General features: G+C 40.5%; 1 protein-coding gene across 2 annotated transcripts; it reads left to right on the forward strand.

The window, feature by feature from the left end:
• Nucleotides 1-16,149: 16,149 nt before the first annotated feature.
• On the forward strand, nt 16,150-18,410 carry otx5 (orthodenticle homolog 5). 2 transcript variants are annotated; one of them, XM_027022947.2, is made up of 3 exons: nt 16,150-16,253; nt 17,494-17,671; nt 17,775-18,410. In XM_027022947.2, exons 1-3 carry the CDS (start codon nt 16,150-16,152, stop codon nt 18,408-18,410), a joined length of 918 nt encoding a protein of 305 aa, XP_026878748.2. The 2 variants fall into 2 exon arrangements, with proteins under 2 accessions (XP_026878748.2, XP_026878749.2); XM_027022948.2 differs by having other exon boundaries at nt 16,150-16,246; nt 17,520-17,671.
• Nucleotides 18,411-20,865: the final 2,455 nt, after the last annotated feature.

Consider the following 20,865-nt stretch of genomic DNA (forward strand, 5'->3'; position numbering starts at 1 on the left):
AATCCATTCAAGTGTTTGTTGAATTCCTTCACAGACACACCTCATTCTACTTAGGTGAATAGGTGATCACCTTAACAAAATCCTATTTTAAAGACCAACAGTATAAAAACCACTGCTGCTGTCATCACTATTCTCTTGTTATAGAACCAGCTGGATGGAAAAAGCAGTGATAGGACTACCCAAAGAGTAAGTGTAGTCAAAATACAGCTACAGACCATTAAGAGGTTCTTAATGAGGAAAAGAAGGGTTCAATTGTAGCTTTACTAGCAGAGGGATACAATGAGCCAGGTTGCTTCTATCTTGAAAATTTCAAAAACTACGGTTCATAAGAACAAGGTCAAGCTGCAAACACATGGGACAACAACAGCTACAGACTGGCGGAGGTCGAAAATGACTCTCTACTGATCACGATGATCGCCACCTCATTCGTATATCACTTAACAACCGTAAGTTGACATCATGACCTACAAAAAGAATGGCATACAGCAGCTGGGGTGAATTGCACAGCGAGGATGGTTAGAAACAGGCTTCTGGAGGCAGGGCTGAAGTCATGCAACGCTAGAAAAAAGCCCTTCATCAATGAGAAGCAAAGAAGAGACAGACTGAAGTTTGTGAAAGACCATAAGGACTGGACCGTAGAGGACTGGAGTAAGGTCATCTTCTCTGATGAGTGCAATTTTCAGCTTTGTCCAACACCTGGTCATGTACTGGTTAGATGGAGACCTGGAAAGGCCTACAAGCCAGAGTGTCTTGCACTCACTGTGAAATTTCATGCAGGATCAGTGATGATCTGGGGGTGTTTCAGCAAGGCTGGAATCAGGTAGATTTGTCTTTGTGAAGCACACATGAATCAAGCCACTTACAAAACTGCTGCAAGAAAATTTGCTTCCTTCTGCTCTGACAATGTTCTCCCAACTCTGATAATTGTTTTTTTTTCAACAGGACAATGCTCCATGTCGTACAGCCAGGTCCAAGAGTGGATGAGGGACCACCAGATCAAGACCCTATCATGGCCAGCCCAATCTCCAGACCTGAACCCCATTGAAAACTTCTGGAATGTGAATTTCTGTACCAGGAGTGGTGTAAAGTTACCCAACAGCAATGTGAAAGACTGGTGGAAAACATGCCAAGACGCATGAAAGTTGTGATTAAAAATCAGGGTTATTCCACCAAATATTGATTTCTTGACTCATCCTAAGTTGAAATATTAGTAATGTGTTGTTCATAAATTACTAAATTATAAATTTATAGTAATGTGTTGTTTTATTTGTATTATTTGTGGTCAGAAATTTCTGTAACTGTTTCGTTATTTTAACCAATATAATATTTTTATCTGGAATTTGGAAGAAATGTTGCCAGTAGTTTATAGAATAAAACAAAACTGCTCAGCCTGGTCAAACACATACCCATCAATTGTCAAACTAGAGAAACTGATAATTTTGTAGTGGTCTTCTTTTTTTCTGGAGCTGTGTATATATATGCTGCAAAAATCACCAAAATTGTGATAGTGGTAGGCTGAATTCTTGTATCTACTGAGAAAAGGTTTTACTAGCCCTGATTATAAACATCTCCTATAGGTTGTCACGGCATGGTCCCTCCCCCTGAATGTCTCCTCGTTTGTGTGTTCGTCAGTGTGGCCACGCCCTCCCTGTGTCTCACACCTGCTTATCATCATGTCAATAGTATACGTGTATAAATGTCTATTGTTTATGTGTCTGTGTTGTCGGTGTTTGAACCAAATAGCCTGTGTGCTAAATGTTCTTTGTTAAGTGTTTGAATAAACGTATGTTTCTGTTACCTACAACTTGTCCCTGCCTCCTGCCTTCAAAGAACCACTGACCGACCAAGGATGCCTGTGAAAGGGAAAAAAACGAAGGGTAAGAAGGGAAGTAAATGTCCTCCCACAACCTCGCAGGGAAGTCCTCCTTATTCTTGGGCACAATCCTGACTCCCACAGCAGGGGAGTGTGGTCCGGGTGGGGACTCGGTGGAGTCGTACAGACCCATATCGGGCTCTGTAGGATCCTACTACCCTGCGGAGAGACCCTTCATCATTCTGGTCTCACTCCATACTCCCACAACAGGGGAGGAGACCACTGGACGATTTTGGGGTGGCCCTGAATATGGTCCAGGGTCGGACTCTGCGGAGTTCTGCAGAGACCAGCCTGACTACGAGAATCGGCACATGGAAGTGGACTCCACTGGGTCCTATGATCCCTACATGGAATATTATGAGCCCTATGCTAATTGTGGAGAGTAAGGGGAATACAGTGACATCAGTCTGCGGTCGGATTTGGGGTCCGATTATGTGGAGGACCACCAATGGAGGTGGAGGAGGTCCTCTATGGGGATTCTCTCGTGGACAGTGACAATCAGTCTGTCGTCTCCGGGAACGACGAGCCTCCAGCACCTACGATACTTCCCATGGCTCTGCCCAGGAGGTTTTGCCTAGGTGCAAGCAAGCAAGCCCACGTGAAATACCTAGAGGCGACCTCATTCGAGGAGGAAACTCCCTTCACTAGGGCACACAGCCCCAGAACTCGTGCGCCGTACCGAAGTCTCATAAAGGTAGGAAGGAGGCAACAGCAGTGCCCACTCCAGAGATGAACAAGGTGGCTGGTGCGCCTCCTGAAGGGGGACAGCAAAGGTTGCCGCCCCCCAAATCTGCAAGGGGCAATTCTCCACAGGCGGGTTGCACTGTGGCTCAGCTGACAACTGGGGCTATACACACACACTAATGATACACAACGAGGAGTAGGTGTGAAACACAAAGAGGGCGTGGCCATACAGACGAACATACACGCACTCGTGGAGATGTTTTGGAAGGAGGGGCCGTACCATGACAAGTATGAATAGGAACATGAATACAACCAGATACAGAAACAACAACACAAACAATGACCAACAACAACAAGTACAGGGGTTTAAATACCTAAGTGATATGCTTAAAAGGGTGCAGGTGTAACAAGTAACAATGCTGACAAAAGGGGCGTGGTTACAAATAAGGGGCAACCACAGTGAGAACAGTCAACAAAAACACAACATGAGTACATGGCAGGCCATAGCACATGATTTGTGGGAAGGGGAATGTACCATTACAGCACCTCTTCCCCGAAGGCGCAGCTCCTGAAGCACGCACCATAGAAACAGTGAACCCCAGGCCGCAGCCTTGGCAGAACCCAGCAGAGAAGGGCACCATGCACCAAGAAGCCCACAAGCCACAAACTGCCCAGGGGGAGCCCGTCATGGACCGCAGCCCTAGAAGCAGTCCTCCTCCTGGGCTTTAGGTGGACCTGCCACATTGGTTTTAGCTCTAAAATCTGTTCTGCTAAATATCCTGGTAAAACATTTGATTTGTAGATTTTAGTCTTTAGTAAATTATTATGGTCCCTATTGTAAATCTGTTTTACAAGATGGTCCTGATTTGAGATTTAAAGAACACTGTTTTTGTTCTTAGTTCCACTCTTGAATGTCTCCAGGTGTTCCTCGTTGTCTTGTCTTTACCTTGTGTATTTAAAACCCTGTGTTTGCTAGTCTTGTTTGCTGATCATTGTTGTATTCTGATCTCCCTGTAGCTCTTTGTAGCACTGAATAACATGATTATAAAATGATCATAGAGGCTCTGTATCTTTACAAAATGATCTCTCCACAGAGCAGGACCTCTGTAGTGGTCTGTAGAAGTCTGCAAAGGATTCTGGGTAAAACTCTGCAGACCTCTATGTAAGGCACATCATCTCTCCACCAGGTACATAATGGTACAGAAAAGTAACACTATTTTGCAGATATAAGATGAAGTCTTTTTTTTTAAGAAAAGTCTTCTCTTGGACTTTAATGGTACCATGCTCCAACTGGTATAGGTATTGAATATCAGTTTGCATATATTGAATAATGTATGGTTTGGATACAATGGTGGATATTTAAAATTAAAAAAAAGGTGGGGAGATTATGTAATCACTCCTGAAAATGCTATTAAAATTTGGGTTTTTGTGTGATTGTCAGACTGTCACGGAACGCTCGTTTCCCGCGAAGCATGTGGTTTGGCCAGCCACGTGCAGTAGGAGGGTCATGCCACACCTGCACACACCTGTATTGTGTTAGTCTTTGTGTATTTAAACTCTTGTCGTTGTGTGCAGTGAACGTTAAATGTTTTTCTTGCCGTTGTTAAATGTAATCGTGTTTGTTCAGTGGTAACCGTGTTGCGTTCATTGTTTGTAACACATGTGAGTGCCATCGTCTTTATGTTTCAATTAAATCCATGTCGAAGAGAGTCTGTGCGTCCTGCCCCTCGCCCTGCAGCACTCGGGCCACCACACGTTACAGAATAATCAACCGCCATAGGACGCATGCTTCTGCGGCAAAAAACGGACTTCCTCGCGGGAGGTGCATCAACACCCCCTGCACCGCTGCCTGGATCCCAGGATATTGGGGAGAGGACCGCGACCTTTGTCTGTGTCTTCTCCGGAGGCGGAGGGGACCACCCCCAGGATTTTCTTGGCAGGGGCCTAAGGCTGTGGAGCCTGGGCCAAGGAGGACCGAGGGACACCACAATGACCAGAAAGAGGGCGGTCATGTGGAGCCAGCAGGATCTCTTTATTTTTCAATGAAATGTTCGTCCATGTCGAAGAGAGTCTGTGTGTCCTGCCCCTGGCCCTGCGGCACTCGGGCCACCACATGTTACACAGACATTCACCAGAGGATGCCTCAATAATGCTTACTAATATTGACCTGCAATAAAGAACAGGACCAAGTAATTTTCAAGTCTGCATTTTTATTTTTGAATTAAATAGAAATTATATTGCCAGCATTAAGAGGAATTTATGAATCATACTGTGTTATCTGGTATCCTTGCTCTGGACAATTGTAAAGACGAACTCAGCACCGTATCTTGCCCAAGGTCAAAAACATATTTATGCATTTTCAATAACATTTATATGTGACAGTGTGATGCTCAACCAGTTTGAATAAAACACAAAAGGCTGCCTCACTGCCTCATTTGGAGGAATGGTTAGTTAACAGAACTGAATAATTTTCAATGGAAAATGATCTCAACCAGTCTTTATCGAAATCTCCTACAGGAGAATCCAAAGTACTAGGTTATTATCTTAATACCCGTGAAAGATAAATATTTTCATACATTTAAACAAACCTGTAAAAATAAAAATTAAAATTAAAATAAAAAAAAAAAAACAGTAGTGACATTGTTAAGTCAGCTGATAACGTTGGAATGTTGATTTGGAGAAAATACCAGTAACTCAACAAACTGGAAAAAAATTAAAAGATCAAGTTAAGTCAAGTCAAATTTATTTATATAGCACTTTTTACAACAGTTGTCACAAAGCAGCTTTGCAAATATCAGAGTCCAAGCCCCCAGTGAGCAAGCAAAGGGGTGAAAGAAGCAAGGAAAAAGCATGTGAAAGAAACCTTGAGCAGAACCAAGACTCAAAGGGTGGGGGGCCCATCCTCCTCTGGCTGATCAACCAAGTGCATTATATTAACAAAGGGATAATCCAGACCTGTTGTCAGAAAACATGTGTAGGTCATTATCCAGAGAGAATGCAGACAAAACATATGAGGCAAGAAAAGGAGTGAAATGAAGAACAGTCCAAAACTTACAAAACCAGAAATGTTATCATTGAAATATCTACATTTTATAAAAACTGGTTCCCCATCCTACTAATTCAGAGGCACTTTGCTTGCACAGCTGTTAAAGGACCTCACAGAAGTGTCTGAAATGTCCTGTTTTTTTTGTTGTTGTTGTTGTTTTTAAACTCTGTGTACTTCACTACCATTTTGAATTCCTTTCTTGCATATTAGTACTGCAATAAAACTTTGATTTGGTACCTGGAAGCCTCTGTGAAGTGGTGAACCCTGTAACCTATTTTAACACTCACCACCATGCTGCTGCATCATCACACAGAAACATTTTACATTAATACACATTTTGTGTGTGTGTGTGTGTGTGTGTGTCTGTGAGAGAGAGAGAGAGAGAGAGAGAGAGAGAGAGAGAGAGAGAGAGACAGACAGAGAGAGAGAGAGCGAGCGCGCGAGCGAGCACAAGCGCATGCAATATCTTGAACTGTGAGAAGTCCTGCAAGGTCCTTGTGTTTTTATAGCACATGATGCTTTTGTGGTGTGGGTATAACAGTAGCCTATTATGTGGTCGTCAGTTGGGAAAGAGCTTGTCCAGCAGTGTGTTTTAGACACATTCCTTAGGATTACACTGCCAGTTAGGCATCAGAGGACCATTGTGTGGTCTTCTGCATCACAAGCACACAAAGAGTAGGGGGGTGTGTGGGTTTGCTGGTTTGTTTGGGTTTTTTTTTTACATGATTTACCCTCATCACCCCCGTTATTAGAAACATTTATTTATTAGAATTTATAAGTGTAATAGTTGCTGTTTGTTATGCTGTGCACAGAATTACTAATGGCTAGATTGAGTAGCAAATCACTTTCAATGAGATGTAATGCTGACACATGACGTGTTTGATGCACTGATATCTGTACAATTTTTACCAACCAGCCATTACCATGGCATGGTTAAGAATGCTTCACCACCATGTTTGTGCTTGTGACTCTGTGGTTGTTTTTGTATGTATATGTGCTGATTTGAATGAGTGTGTGTGTGCGCCCATACGTGCAATTCCAGATTGTGCATCTGTGTGGCACGTGGCTAAGGTTGGTGGAGGATTAATGCAGCTCAGCTTAGGCAGTTGCCCCACTTCCTTGATTACTCCTGTGCCCTCTCTCTGTCTGATACCATATGGACACAAGTATACACACACAAACACACAGACACACACACAGGCATGCACCCTACCCCCTACCCGTCAATGGCTACATTAATCCAACCTCACAACCCCCAACCAAAGTTACAGCATGAAATTTGTCTCTCTCCCCCCCCCCCCCCCCCCACACACACACAAGTCCCAAGCGGAAACCAAAGCTGATGTTCATTAATGTGTACAATCATTTGTTCTACTGTATGGCATTTGTGTGGGGCGCTATGCATATGTACATTTGGCACAAGCATAATCAGCATTGACCATGAGCTGATTAATCATGTTTTATGAATAGAAAATATACAGTAGGCTGGCAGTAATCAAACACACTTCTTTATCTTACATTACATTCACTTATTATACTTAATCATTACTTTTCACTGTATGCATTTTTCTTGTTATATTGAATATTAAAATAAAAGGATTTTATATGATTGTAAAAATACCAAAAGGTCCAAAGCATTTTTCCTCTTATAATAATCTATCATAAGTAAACTGTACTTTTAATTTTAACTAGGGTTAGGGTAAGGGTTAGAAACATTGTCTTTTTTTTCTTTTCATGCCATCAGGGCACAGTATATCTAAATTATTGCAAGTCCAAACTCAACCTAACAAAGTTTAAGGTATGTTAAAGAAAGATTTTGCAGTGATAACTTTATTTAAGCATCAGTGTACAGCAAAATTTACACACTTTCTTTCAGACTCATCTTGAGAATTTGAGCCTCATGAAAGAACATTTTTGTATTCATATTAGATTCAACAAATGGTAGTAAATACACCAAATGGGTAAATGGCCAGTCTAAATAGTGCTGTTTGTACAAGAGCATTCATGGAAATTTAATATTAGCATATTTGAGGCATATATATTAGACATTGCATCATGTTTGGATTTTATTTGGCCACATGAAAACCCAGGACCCATTATGATCAGATTATAACCCATCAACCCACATTTGGAGATGGTCAGAAGCTTTCGAAAGGGAGAAGCAGAACATGCAGACTTGATGACTGAGGTGAGAAAATATGGGTGGAAGAAAAAAGGCATACACTATATCTTTGCTTGTGAAATTTGGTTTTAAATGCTATATTGTTTGGGTAGCTGTGAATTAATTAGCAGAAGTAGCTGGAAGGATTAGTTATTGGCTGTGGATTAGGATATCTTAGGTAAGACCATCCATAAAGATGGTTTTTCAGTGTCTCAGGTACATATAGAATTGAGCAGATGAGTAGATCATCATGTCATTGTCATGTCTAGAATGATAAATCAAGATGGATTTAGGGAGTGATTACCTTTGAGTTCTGAGTTTAAAATGGAATAATAAGTGATCCTTGAGTGACTTGTGATGTGAGGCGAGGCAGGATACCAAGATGAGCCAGGATGTGATAGATGTTTATTAACACACAAGACGAAAGATAATCACTGGACATGAGCAACAAGAAACATAGCAGGTGCCTATGGTTAGCTGAAGCACAGCAGACATGGGTCAAACACCAACAAAGACCAATGACTAAACAGGACTTTATATATACACAGTAACAATGTAAAACAAGGAACATGTGTGATACACGGAAGGGGTGTGGCCATGCATACGAACACACACATGCAGGGAGGCATCTAGAAGGAGGGGGCCATGCCATGACAAACCCCCCCCCCCCCCAAATTGCGTGACTCCCAGTGCTCCAGCCTATCGGGTTACAGCCAACAGACCAAGCGGTGAGGCTGGAGGACGGAGTGAACCGACAAGGACCAGCATGAGCAGGACAGAGGGAAGGAAGACAGGGACTAAAACGATGACAGACAGACAGGCACACTAACAGGAAGGGGAACAGACATAAAGGGAGAAAATAAGAGGACATAAAAGGACTAGCATGGTAACAGTAATGGGAACATGGACGGTGATAGGCACAGGTACATAAGAAAGCACAATTTTGAGGGGAAAAGAGTCTGGGGAGGTTGAGAGGAGCCCCAGCCAGTCCCAGCCTTCAACTGAGACGAAGTCTGACATGTCCAGGGGGAACCGCTGGACGACTCCATTTTTTTCATCGACGTGCATGAGTAGGCACACAGGCTCTAAGGCTGCGTGCCTTAGGTGAGGGAGCGTCCTCTGAGTGTACCTCTTTGAAAGTAACATAGGGCAGCTTGCTGGCTCTAGAGTGGCTGGCCTTGGGTAGAGCTTTAGGTGCTGAAGGCTCATCACTTTCCGCTGCCCCGATCTATGAATCCAAGGGAGGATCCTCTTGGTGGGTGTCCTCCACCTCCATTGGTGGATCCCCCAAGTGGTCGAATTCTGTTCCTGACCTGAGGCTGATGACATCATATTCCTCACTCCTGTCGTAACCCTCATAACGCTCCTGGTAGTCCCTGGGGGGATAGTAGAACCAGGCAGAGTCTGACCTTGGATGCTGGTATTCATGATTGTACCAGTCCCAGTAGTCCAGTGACGGTAGGTAGGACTCTGCAGAATCCAACCCTGGACCACAGCCCCCCAAAATCCTCCAGAGATACTCTCCCCTGATGTGATGGCAGAGAGTGTGCCCTACAGAATGGAGGATTTTCATTTATGGGTTGGTTTGGAGCAGCAATGCTGCTTCTTCCCCCTTTTTTTTCTTTGTCTTGGCTCCTGGACTCCTTCGGGGGTCAGTGTTTGTGTATATATAAAGTCCTGTTCATTCATTGGTCTTTGTCATCCATGAGCCACTGGAACATGAAAGCAGCTCCATGCAGTCTGAAGGGGATCACTGTGAATTGGTATAGTACACTTGGCACTTGGAAAACCTCTTTTTGCTGATTAGCACAATAGAACTTGCCAGTAGCCTTTGTACATGTCCAGCATTGTTATAATATTTTGCCTTGCCTTTTGCCATATATGAGTTTGTCCACTCTTACACTCCTAAAGGTAGTGGGAAATAACCATGCTAAGACCCTGTGGGACCAGATACAGGCAGACAGGATAGTAATGGTTAATCAACCAGACATAGTAGTGGTGGACAAACAGTAGAAGATGGCCATAGTGATAGGTGTGGCAATCCTGAGTGATAGCAACATTAAGAAAAAGAACATGAGAAGCTTCAGAAATACCAAGGGTTGAAGGAAGATATAGAAAAGATGTGGGGGGTGAGCGCAACTGCGGTTCCCATGATAATTGCAGCATTAGGGGATGTAACCCCCAAACTGGTAAAATGGCTCCAACAGATACCAGGAACAGCATCCAAGACCTCGGCCCAGAAGAGAGCAGTCCTGGGAAAAGCTAAGATACTATGCAGGACTCAAGCTTGAATGAAAAAGACCGGAGAGCCTGGAGAGTCAGTGGGGAATGAATATATATATATATATGAATTTGCTAAATTTGAGTTGATTAGCCTTACGATTCTAGAACTGTTAGTATGTTTCTTTGTTAGTTGGTTTAGATCAGAGGTTGTTTATTTTGGGGCTGGGGTTCTGTTCATGTTTGTCAGTTAGTATGTGTAGAATTGTATATTCATTTTGTAGGGTATGTAGATGCCTTGTTTCTTTAGTGTGGGTTTTCTTTTTTTGCACAGGGCCACTTCTGAAGCCTTACAAGTTTTACATATACATGTAATACTTACTATACATGGATACATTTCTCACCTTATTATCTCTGTCAATTTAATTTATTTCTCCATTAATTATCATTTCACACTGTTACAGCTCTAGATGGGGTTACATCACCCAATGGCTAGTGTCTAAAATAAGATCATCGCCTGCCAAACCATCTTCATTTTATAGCCATCTATTACTTTTTTGCATGCCACATAGACAAAATTAAGTTATGATCAAAGAAATTAACCTCTTATGTATGTGTAGAATCAAGTAATCATTGATGTATAATAAAGAACATATAATTGCAGTTTGTGTACAAACTAGCTAATGATCTCAAAATTAACTAGCTACCTAGTTATCCAAGTTTGACACTGATATTTTTCTGATTAACATCAGATTAGTTGGAATTTATTTAAGCCATTTTAAAAATGACTGTTACAGATGCTGCTTAGACAGCAGCACATTAACAGGCAGCAACAAATAAGTAATTAAGTGTCCTGTTTAAATGACCAACTGTAGACCTTTTTGCCACATCCCTTTTAAAAGTTCCCTTGGCAACAAATGTCTGCATGGCATGTCATCATCCCTGTGAGAAATAATGTAATGATGTATTTGTAATGGCCCGAGTGCCACAGGGCAAGGAGCAGGATGTACAGACTCCCTTGACGGAGACAAACATTTGCTAAATAACACGGGCGACAAAGGCACTCACATAACATAAACATGAATACACATACGAATAACATTAACGATGTGAACATTAATAAAGGCAACGTGAGCAATGTGAACACTAACATGATCAATAACCAAAAACAGTGCACACACCAAGAGGGGTTTAAATGCATATAGACAAACAACACTAAACCATGTGCAGGTGTGTGCTAGTAAGGATGGAGTGGCTACAAACAAGACAAATACAATGACTTCCCACTGCACACAGCGGACCGAACCACGTGAATAGTTAGCAAAGGAGCAGTCCATGACTGAACCCCCATCCATCCCAGGACTGCGTACCCCATGCTGCCATGTATACATACACACAAACACATATTTCAAACAGCAAAGCGTGGTGCCCACCCAACATAAAGCAGGCTTTATGTTAGACCTCCCAGTATGAGGAAGAATGGCAGAGTCCATGCCTGTCTCATACTCATGTCTCATACTCATGGATGACTGGCATTTGCGGCCATTCTGGAGAAGGAAGGGAACATCCCCTGGAATTTCTTGTGTGGGGGGCCTTGGACTACCAAGCTAGGACCACTGAGAGCCGAGTGGCTCCAGGGGGACCGCAGTGTAGTTGGTTTGGTGGAGCTGGCGAGGTGTCTGGTTGGCGAGGATATAGCTCGTGTTATCCCTTTTCCAAGCAAAGGCCAGGAATACTGGACAGGTCTGCCCAAAGCCCAGGAGGTGGACTACCTCTGGGGCTCTCCTTGGGTGGTTGGCAACAGGAAGAATGTAGTAGCATGTCTGGATCCGGGGCGAACATGCCCCTCTGTATGTCCAGTAGGGCCAAGGACATGCCCCAGGAGTTTTCTGTGGGTGCTGTGTCTAAGTGCCTTATGTATGTGTCTACAGGTGCGTCTATTTGTTGTATACTCATGCCTTTTGTGTGTGTCTACAGGCGCATGGACACATTGTATGGAGCATAACCATGATAAGCTGCATGCTATGTCTTCGTTGTGTTGTGTCGTGTCAGAATAAATGTATGTTTCAATTTTTTGTGACTCGTCCCGGCATCCTGCTTTAACTTCTCAATGTTACAGTAGTAAAATTGGATATATTAATAATGCGAAACTGGCCCTTTAGTGGCCTTGCCTTTCACTTTTTTACTTTTCACCTTTACCTTTCACCTTTTACTATGGCATCAGCTTTCTAGTTCTTTATTAGCAGTGTGGATGTAACCTGTGAAGATACAGTGTGGAATGCTTTTAGAGTTGTTTGTGAATGCCAAGCCAATATCAGTGAAGTTAGTATGTCTAAAGGAATCCATAGACTTGACCCTCAAGAACTTTCTCATACCACCTAGCAAATGAAATAGGGGAGTTTCTCTTATAAAGAGCAAGGTAGCCTTTTCCTCACCTTGTTCTGAGCTGACCCCTGTGTTCGTCATTTAAGACTTTTTACTGGACCCCATTCAGGATTAATTAATGACTTTGCAGATTTCCTCTCTAACATTTGACTTAGAAAGAGAGATTATTGTTGGTGATTTCAACATTCACTCTGATAGTGCCCAAGACCCTTTGAGATCAGCCTTTATATTCTATACTAGAATCAATTGGTTTTATTCACTGTATAAGAGAACCCACACGCTCTCGTGGACAAAGTGTACAAAGTGCATCTAAAAGTTTATGATTTGGCTTTTTCATTTCTCTTTCTCTCTCTCCACATGATTGATTTCTGCTCTGTCTGTCCTATCCATTGCTATTAATCTGAGTACAAATCTTCTCTTTATCTCAAGGTAAGAAACTTATTGTTTATAAAAAGCATATCATTAAAAAAAAGCATATGATAAATTGGCTGAAATGTGTGTGTGTGTGTGTGTGTGTGTGTGTGTGTGTGTGTGTGTGTGTGTGTGTGTGTGTGTGTGTGCGCACGCGCATGCATTTGCTGTTCTGTATGCCAGTAAGACTGTGTAATTAAAACTGACCAAGCCATCTGTAGCACTATGACAGTACATAATGCCAGAATTGTAGCTCACTATATGACGCATTCTTGATCTTGATCCACCATTTCACTGCGTGTTATACTGTGTATGACTATGTATGTGACGAATAAACCGAACTTGAACTTGAACTTGAACTTGTTGCCTTTTTCCTTCCAGGTCTTATTATATATCATATATCTGCAATATAACCTCAAGATGGACTCTGATGAGATGCTGATAATCTTTATGGTTTGACTGTCTATTGTGAGTGACCAAAACCAACAGATGTCCAGTTTTCATTCTCTTTGAAACTCAAAATCCAGTACAAATGTGAAAAGACTGCAAGGTAAAAGTAATTATGAACTCAAATATAGCTATGCAAGTTTGTTGTACTCTGTCTGTCTCTCTGTGTGTGTGTGTGTGTGTGTGTGTGTGTGTGTGTGTGTGTGTGTGTGTGTGTGTGTGTCGGGGCGCGGGGCTGTCTGCTCAGATTATAAACAATAAGCCTCTTTCGTGGCTGTGTCCTTAATTTCGATCTCTACTGGGTCCTACTGCCACGTTTTTTACTTTTTTTTTATTTCCCAAAGGACAATCACACAAATAAAAAAACACGGACAGATGGATAAATACAGACATACGTGCATACATACATAATGCTAGTAATAATATTTATAAAACATATAGATACACATACAGAATTTGTGTCATTGTATGCATTAATTCAAAATCTGCGAATCCTTCAAATTTAAATACTATGTTGTATTGAATATCCATGTTAAACACCAAGACTTGCGGGTCTACATAAGCATTTACAAGCTACAGAAAGGGAAGTTTGTAGGCCAACAATAGTCGTTTTTGCTTTAAATCGTGGGCCCTGCTTAAAAAGACCAAGATTGTACGATAATGGATCTCTTACACAAGTAAAGGATTTAAGACTAATTCTGTTATAACCAACAATTATCTTTATAACAAAATAATACTATATATATATATATATATATATATATATATATATATATATATATATATATATATATATATAGTACATACGTATCAGGCGTAACAAACAAAATCGGCGTATGCTGAGGAACAAAAATACGTATTTGCATAGTTCTACTGATTTTCCATTGACTATATAGCTAAATAGTATATATGGCTTAAGACAAATACCAAAAACTTAATAATAGATTTCTAACAAATTACCAAAATTAAAATGGGAAAAATAATTTATTTATGTACAATTAGAATGTTTAGACTGCAATATTGTAATATAAATTAGTTTACTGCAGCATTAAACAGTATGTGTGAGCTCACCTGATACCACACAATTAACGTCTCTAAGTACGCAACAGAGTTTTAAGTTTTCGAGCTAACAAATCTCCTCTGCCTTCCGGCGATTAGACTAGTGTATTCCAATTTCTTTCAAATCCATCGACAAAAATGTTACTTCTAACTTTCTACTATTCAAAGACAATGTCGAACCACAGCCTACCTGTAAATTGCAGTTGGGTCGACAGACTCCACCGAAAGACGATTCAAAGATTTGAGTTTTAAAATGTTCATCTACACTGAGGTATATTCTCCCTATCTTTATATCTCCTCTTTGATTTTAGAGATTCAGATAAACCTCTTGTACAGTTTAGGCTGTAGTGCCTCTACTGAATTTAAACTATAAGAAATCCGATTAAATTAAGGGCAGAGAGACGGCCTTGGACGCGCTGAAACTGTCTGGAGGTTAGGGTATAGGAAGCAATCAGGTAAACTCAAAATACAATGCATTTAACATTTTGGACATTATGTCCTTTTAGTGGACTTTTTAACGAAGCCTTGAAATAACATTTGCATGTTATAATTAAATGTTATTTCAAAAGTCCATTCCACCAGAGTAAAACACAAGTCCACGCAGAGCGGTCTGAATATGATTTATAGAGGTTTTGTTGGTTTTCATAATAGTTCCTTTTATTTTCGTTTTTGTTTTTTTTAAGTTTGCATGAAAAAGTATGGTAAACTTATGATTGTAGTAAGTGTAAATAAATCGTTTATAATAGTTTTTAACTATCAAGCCGAATTAACTTTTCATAGCTAACAGACGCGCTAACTGATCTCGTGGACAAGAACATAAACTGATACTAATTTATACTATTAAAAGTAAAGTTTTGTAAGCAGAAATGCCATTTGTTTTCGAAACGTAACAAGTTTGTTAAGGAATAATAATAATAATAATAATAATAATAATAATAATAATAATAATAATAATGTTGTTGTTGTTGTTGTTGTTGTTGTTGTTATTAGGAAAGTTGTGGTCGAAAGAAGCAGGGGACAGACCTAAAGCTTAGACAGAACAACGCGGCTTTTCATAGTTCATTTCAAGCTGAAAAGATAAACTTATATTTTACTGCGAATACGTCTGTTTCCCATCTATAGAAGTTTTAGAGAAACGGGACTATTAATAGACGAATTGTCCATGCTGGTGATTGATTCTAGAAACATTTAAATAATGGCAAATTATTCAAGGCCAATAGGCCCATGAAATTCTTGGGGGGGGGGGGGGGGGGGGGGGGGGGGGGGTGAGTCTGTACACTGTACAGAATTCGTCTCTAATTAGCCGATCTTTTCGCTGGTGCGCTCAGTCTTCAGCACTATCTCCAACTCATTAACATTTCACAACTGCGCGGGTCTTTACTCTGAAAGGACAGCCGCAGCAAGACCAAATCAGTCGCGCGTAGTGCGTGGCACTTGTTTTAAAGGAGCACTGAACGGCCTGGACAATATACGGTATGCACAGTTTCTCGGTAGGGACGTTTAGGATAAAACAAAATAAATGTGCACTGTGGACAGTGTAGTTAAGAATACTAGACTTGATGTGCGTCAAACGAACTGAAAAGAAAATCGAGTCAAAAGTTGTTCCAGAGCACAAGCGTCGAATCTGTTTGAAAAGGGATTTTGAAAACTGTCGAACTACCAGGAACCACCAAAAATCGATAGTTAAAATAAAGTGAAGAAAGGAACAGAGAAGCATAGAAAGACAGAAGCCACTTTGTTTGTGTGATTTTTTAGAGAGAGAGAGAGAGAGAGAGAGAGAGAGAGAGAGAGAGAGAGAGAGAGAGAGAGAGAGAGAGAGAGAGAGAGAGAGAGAGAGAGAGAGCGCTTAAAGGCCGCGTACGGATGATGTCTTACATTAAGCAGCCTCATTTCGCCGTGAACGGGTTAACGCTCTCTGGCTCGAGTATGGACCTCCTCCACTCAGCCGTCGGATATCAAAGTAAGTGGTTTTACATTTTGATTTTATAGGTTTATTAAAACAAACGATTCCCTGTGTTATAGAATTTAGACGCATTTAACTGACAAAAATAGAGAAACAGTGAGACAGAGGCGACAGGAACCATATTTATGTATGCTTCACATGCATATAATGAATGTAGCTATTGAGAAATAATAGTGTATGCAAATCTAAAAATTACAACCTCCCGTAATAATCGGAAAAGCCATCAGTTAGAAGTACAACGTAGAAGAGCATCAATGAAAAGCCTGTCTACTACGCTGCAGGAGATAATGCGACAAGGTGTCATTTTAAGGGGAAATTATTTTTCCCGTTTGTAAAATTTGTGAATTGTGGGTGTAGCTTCAGTATAATAAGTTGCAATAATAGGTTAACTGGAACAAAAATACTTTAACATAACAAAAGTAAGCCAAAACAATTGAGATACTCTTGATGGCAGAAATGTAGACGCTCAACCAACAATAAATGCCATTGCGACTACTAAACTCTATGAGCCATAATAATAATTTAACAAAACAAAAAAAAATCAAATGATGCGCTTATCTTTTCACTAAATAATTTAGGTGCTGTTTTACACTTTTACTCAGTACAACAAAAATCGTGTCAAAGTTGGTTTCCGGACATTCCCACTATTCCCACTAAGCGTATATCCAAATTCTGCTGAATAACGGTTTGAAGTTTAATTACACTGTGTACCACAGGTTGCCTTTACACCCGACAAAACCTAAACATCTTCACTAGTGTTAGACAAACTGTGTATATTAGTCTCAATAATAGTAAGATTTGTTGGATAAGGATTATTTGCCGTGCTCTATTTATCCAATCAAAGCATGTTTACCACAGCGTACACTCGTTTTTCAAGATGGTACAGCCACCTTATAATTCGTTTTGTGTATATCCTAGTAAACGCGCAAAGGTTTAGAATAACTTTAACTTGCACCGTGTTTTTTTTTTTTCTCATACTGGGCGATGACCTAATAAAATAAATGGCATTCTACAAACTTGTTATTTAAAAGCAGAAATTTGTTGTTTTGCCTTTGAGGGGAAAAAATGAAACCATCTAAACAGATAATTGGGCTATAATTGTAAATTCCTGATTGTTACTGTTTCAGCGAAGCGGCCGAAAGTATAAACCAAAACAGTTGTTTATAGAATATAGATATTTTGACTTAATTAAATATCGAATTCAAGAACACTGTACAAAATAATATTGAAGCATCTCTCAGCAGGTCTAATGTCTACACCTCATTTCCAGACACTCCCAGAAAACAGCGCCGTGAGAGAACAACTTTCACTCGCGCACAGCTTGACATCCTGGAAGCGCTGTTTGCTAAAACGCGATATCCTGATATTTTCATGCGCGAGGAGGTCGCGCTAAAAATCAGTCTCCCAGAGTCAAGAGTTCAGGTAAGGTTTTGGTACGGTAACATAATATTTTTTAAAAAATCGAAATCAAACGACTGAAATCTACGAATGGATAAAACTTTGTCTGACCTGTTGTCTACTATAGGTGTGGTTTAAAAACCGTCGCGCTAAGTGCCGTCAACAGCAGCAACAGAGTAGCGGGCAATTAAAGCCCCGCCTGTCGAAAAAGAAAGGCTCTCCCGCCAGAGAGATCGCTTCCGAACCCAGCTCCAACACCAACATGCCTTATAGTCCAGCTCCACCTGTTCGAGGGACGGCAGTTACTCCAATTTCCAGCAGTGCCAGCGCTACCGTCTCTATTTGGAGTCCAGCCTCTATCTCATCTCTGCCGGACCCCCTGTCTGTCTCGACCACCTCATGCATGCAACGAACCACTGCCTACCCAATGACATACACGCAGGCGCCAGCCTACACCCAGGGCTATGCGAGCTGCTCCTCATACTTAACTGGACTAGACTGCAGCTCATACCTTTCTCCCATGCATCCGCAGCTGTCCGCCAATGGGGGTGCTCTCAGCCCAATCGCTGCTTCACCCCTGGGAGGATCTTTTAGCCAATCGCCGGCATCTTTGTCCTCCCAGGGCTATACCGCGGCGTCACTTGGCTTTGGGGCCGTCGACTATTTGGATTACAAGGACCAAACATCCTGGAAACTCAGCTTTAACGCCTCAGATTGCCTGGACTACAAAGATCAGAATTCATGGAAATTCCAAGTCTTGTAGTAAAACGGGGCGACTGAGGAGGGAATTATTTGACACCATGTATTTAATGTCTGATTTTCTTTTCTTTTTTTCTGAGCATGAACGATGGATTATTGCACTGGATATTATTTTAAAGAAGACTAAAAAATATAAAATATATTATAAATGTACAACATGTAAATCTAAAAATATAACCACTAAATCAATTTGGTGTCAGACAAGCAAAGCTATAATTAATATAAATATTGTGATCAGTACATTTTAGATGAAGTTCGAGTATTGTATTATGAATAGTCTAGTGAAAATTTCATGAAAATAACTGCTTCTTATTCTTTTCATTTTTCTTGAAACTGCTTAACATCTTAGTCTTGTTTCGTTGTCATCTTACAAAAATGTAGCCTGTGTTATATTGTTAATTTAGTTTAGTGCTATGAACATCTAGTAATGACAATCAATGTGAAGACTGAGCGGAGACCAAGCAATAGGGTATCTGTTGGTTATATTCTAAGAGGAAAAGGTGAAAACCTGCCTGGCCCATGAGGATTTTGAAATTCTGGCCTATATAATATGTGAGAGGTAACAGCCAATGCCTTCAGCCACATTATTCAGCAAAAGAGACCTATGGGTCAACCATATCAGTTTGTTTTGAGTGCTTTTTTTGTCTGTTTGTTTTTGAATTTTTGGTTTTGTATTTTTATATAGGCCTACGCCAGATTTGACACACTATAGTCTGTAGTACATGGAAAATGTTCTCTTTGTTTTTACTAGTACTTATTTCAGAATCTGCTGTGGCCAAATAAAATGATTCTGAGATCAAATCCAAAATGCAGAGGCCTTTGGGGGACCTTTGTGCTGAGGATATGAGAGGAGAAGAATAAATCAGTGTGAAGATGTACAGAAAAGCAAAGAAATATTGAGATGAATTCAACAGAAGAATGTAGAGGGTGGCCTTTTCCAGAGCAAATAACCCAAAGCATTCTAGATTCTTGTGAGTTTTGTTTACATATAGTACCATTAAGATATACTGAATTACTTAACAAGACACTGGTGCTGGAAACTGATATGCTATAAAAAGCGATTTAATAAATTCGGAAAGGGAATCATCAGAGTTTCATGCAAGTTAATCCTGCCATTTGCACTGACAGAAAAGCAGATGCTGGGCAACAGTACAAGTGTTTCGGTTAAACCAGGTAGCGCGGGGAGACAACTGCCTAGGGCTTATTAGTAGAACACATTTGATACACAAACAAATTTATTCATTCAAAGGCTTCATGGTAGCCATTTACCTGAAACCCAGTCAACTAGACCAAATTTGTTATTTTAACTGCTAACAAAAGGAAGTTAATCAACTCTTTGGACGAGAGCTATAATAAATTAAAAGTTTCTTCAATAACCAAAATATAAATCATATAACAAAGGCTCATAGGCCTGCTGTTTTAAATTATTGTGTTTTCTGGTCCATTTGTAGACTGTAGTATTTCTCTAAGCCTAGTTCATTGAAGTAAAATTGTGGTAATTTACTTTGCATTATTAGTAACATTATCATTACCATCATCTATAGTAACTACCAATATTGATATGGATATACAATCTGTGGGTAGTGGTTTTTTCTCGCAAAAATAAAAAATGAGTTAAAATGATACAGGTAGTCACAAATTATTCAGAATTTCATGATTTCTAGAAAACAGAAAACATTTTATTCTTTTATTTTACTGGTTTTTGGGTGGGAGGATTTCAGTCTCAGGGTTTTAGACTGCAGATAGCTTGCTAACCTGTATTTTTCTGCCCACCCATCATTTCCTTACATGCTACTGATTGCTCCTACAAGGACCTGTCTTTTAAACCTTGTTTGCAGATACTAAAAGCAAAAATAAATGGAAAAAATGGCCTGGAAATTGATTGTAGGCCTCAATTTTAGCAGCATTTAGCATTGATTAAACTTAGAACTCAAGGTCACCTGCTGCCTTAAAAATGTAAATAAACCTAACTTGATGGCAACCTTCATTTCAACTCAAAAAGCTATTTAACTAATAATCATTAGTGGTTTCAACTTGAAACAATGTGTTAAAACAACTCCCTACTTCACATTTCAGAGAACGTATTTTATTTTGTCAAATAAACATACACTGCCTGGCCAAAAAAAAGGTCACACTCATATTTCGTTGGCCCGCCTTTAGCTTTGATTATGGCACGCATTTGCTATGGCATCGTTTCCACAAGCTTCTGCAATGTCACAACATTTATTTCTGTCCAGAGTTGCATTAATTTTTCGCCCAAGATCTTGTATTGATGGGAGATTTGCAACACTGCGCAAAGCCTTCTCCAGCACATCCCAAAGATTCTCAATGGGGTTCAGGTCTGGTCTCTGTGGTGGCCAATTCATGTGTGAAAATTATGTCTCATGCTCCCTGAACCACTCTTTCACAATTTGAGCCCAATGAATCCTGGTATTGTCATCTTGGAATATGCCTGTGAA

This window comes from Electrophorus electricus, chromosome 15, assembly GCF_013358815.1.
Source record: "Electrophorus electricus isolate fEleEle1 chromosome 15, fEleEle1.pri, whole genome shotgun sequence".
In the NCBI taxonomy this organism is placed as follows: domain Eukaryota; kingdom Metazoa; phylum Chordata; class Actinopteri; order Gymnotiformes; family Gymnotidae; genus Electrophorus; species Electrophorus electricus.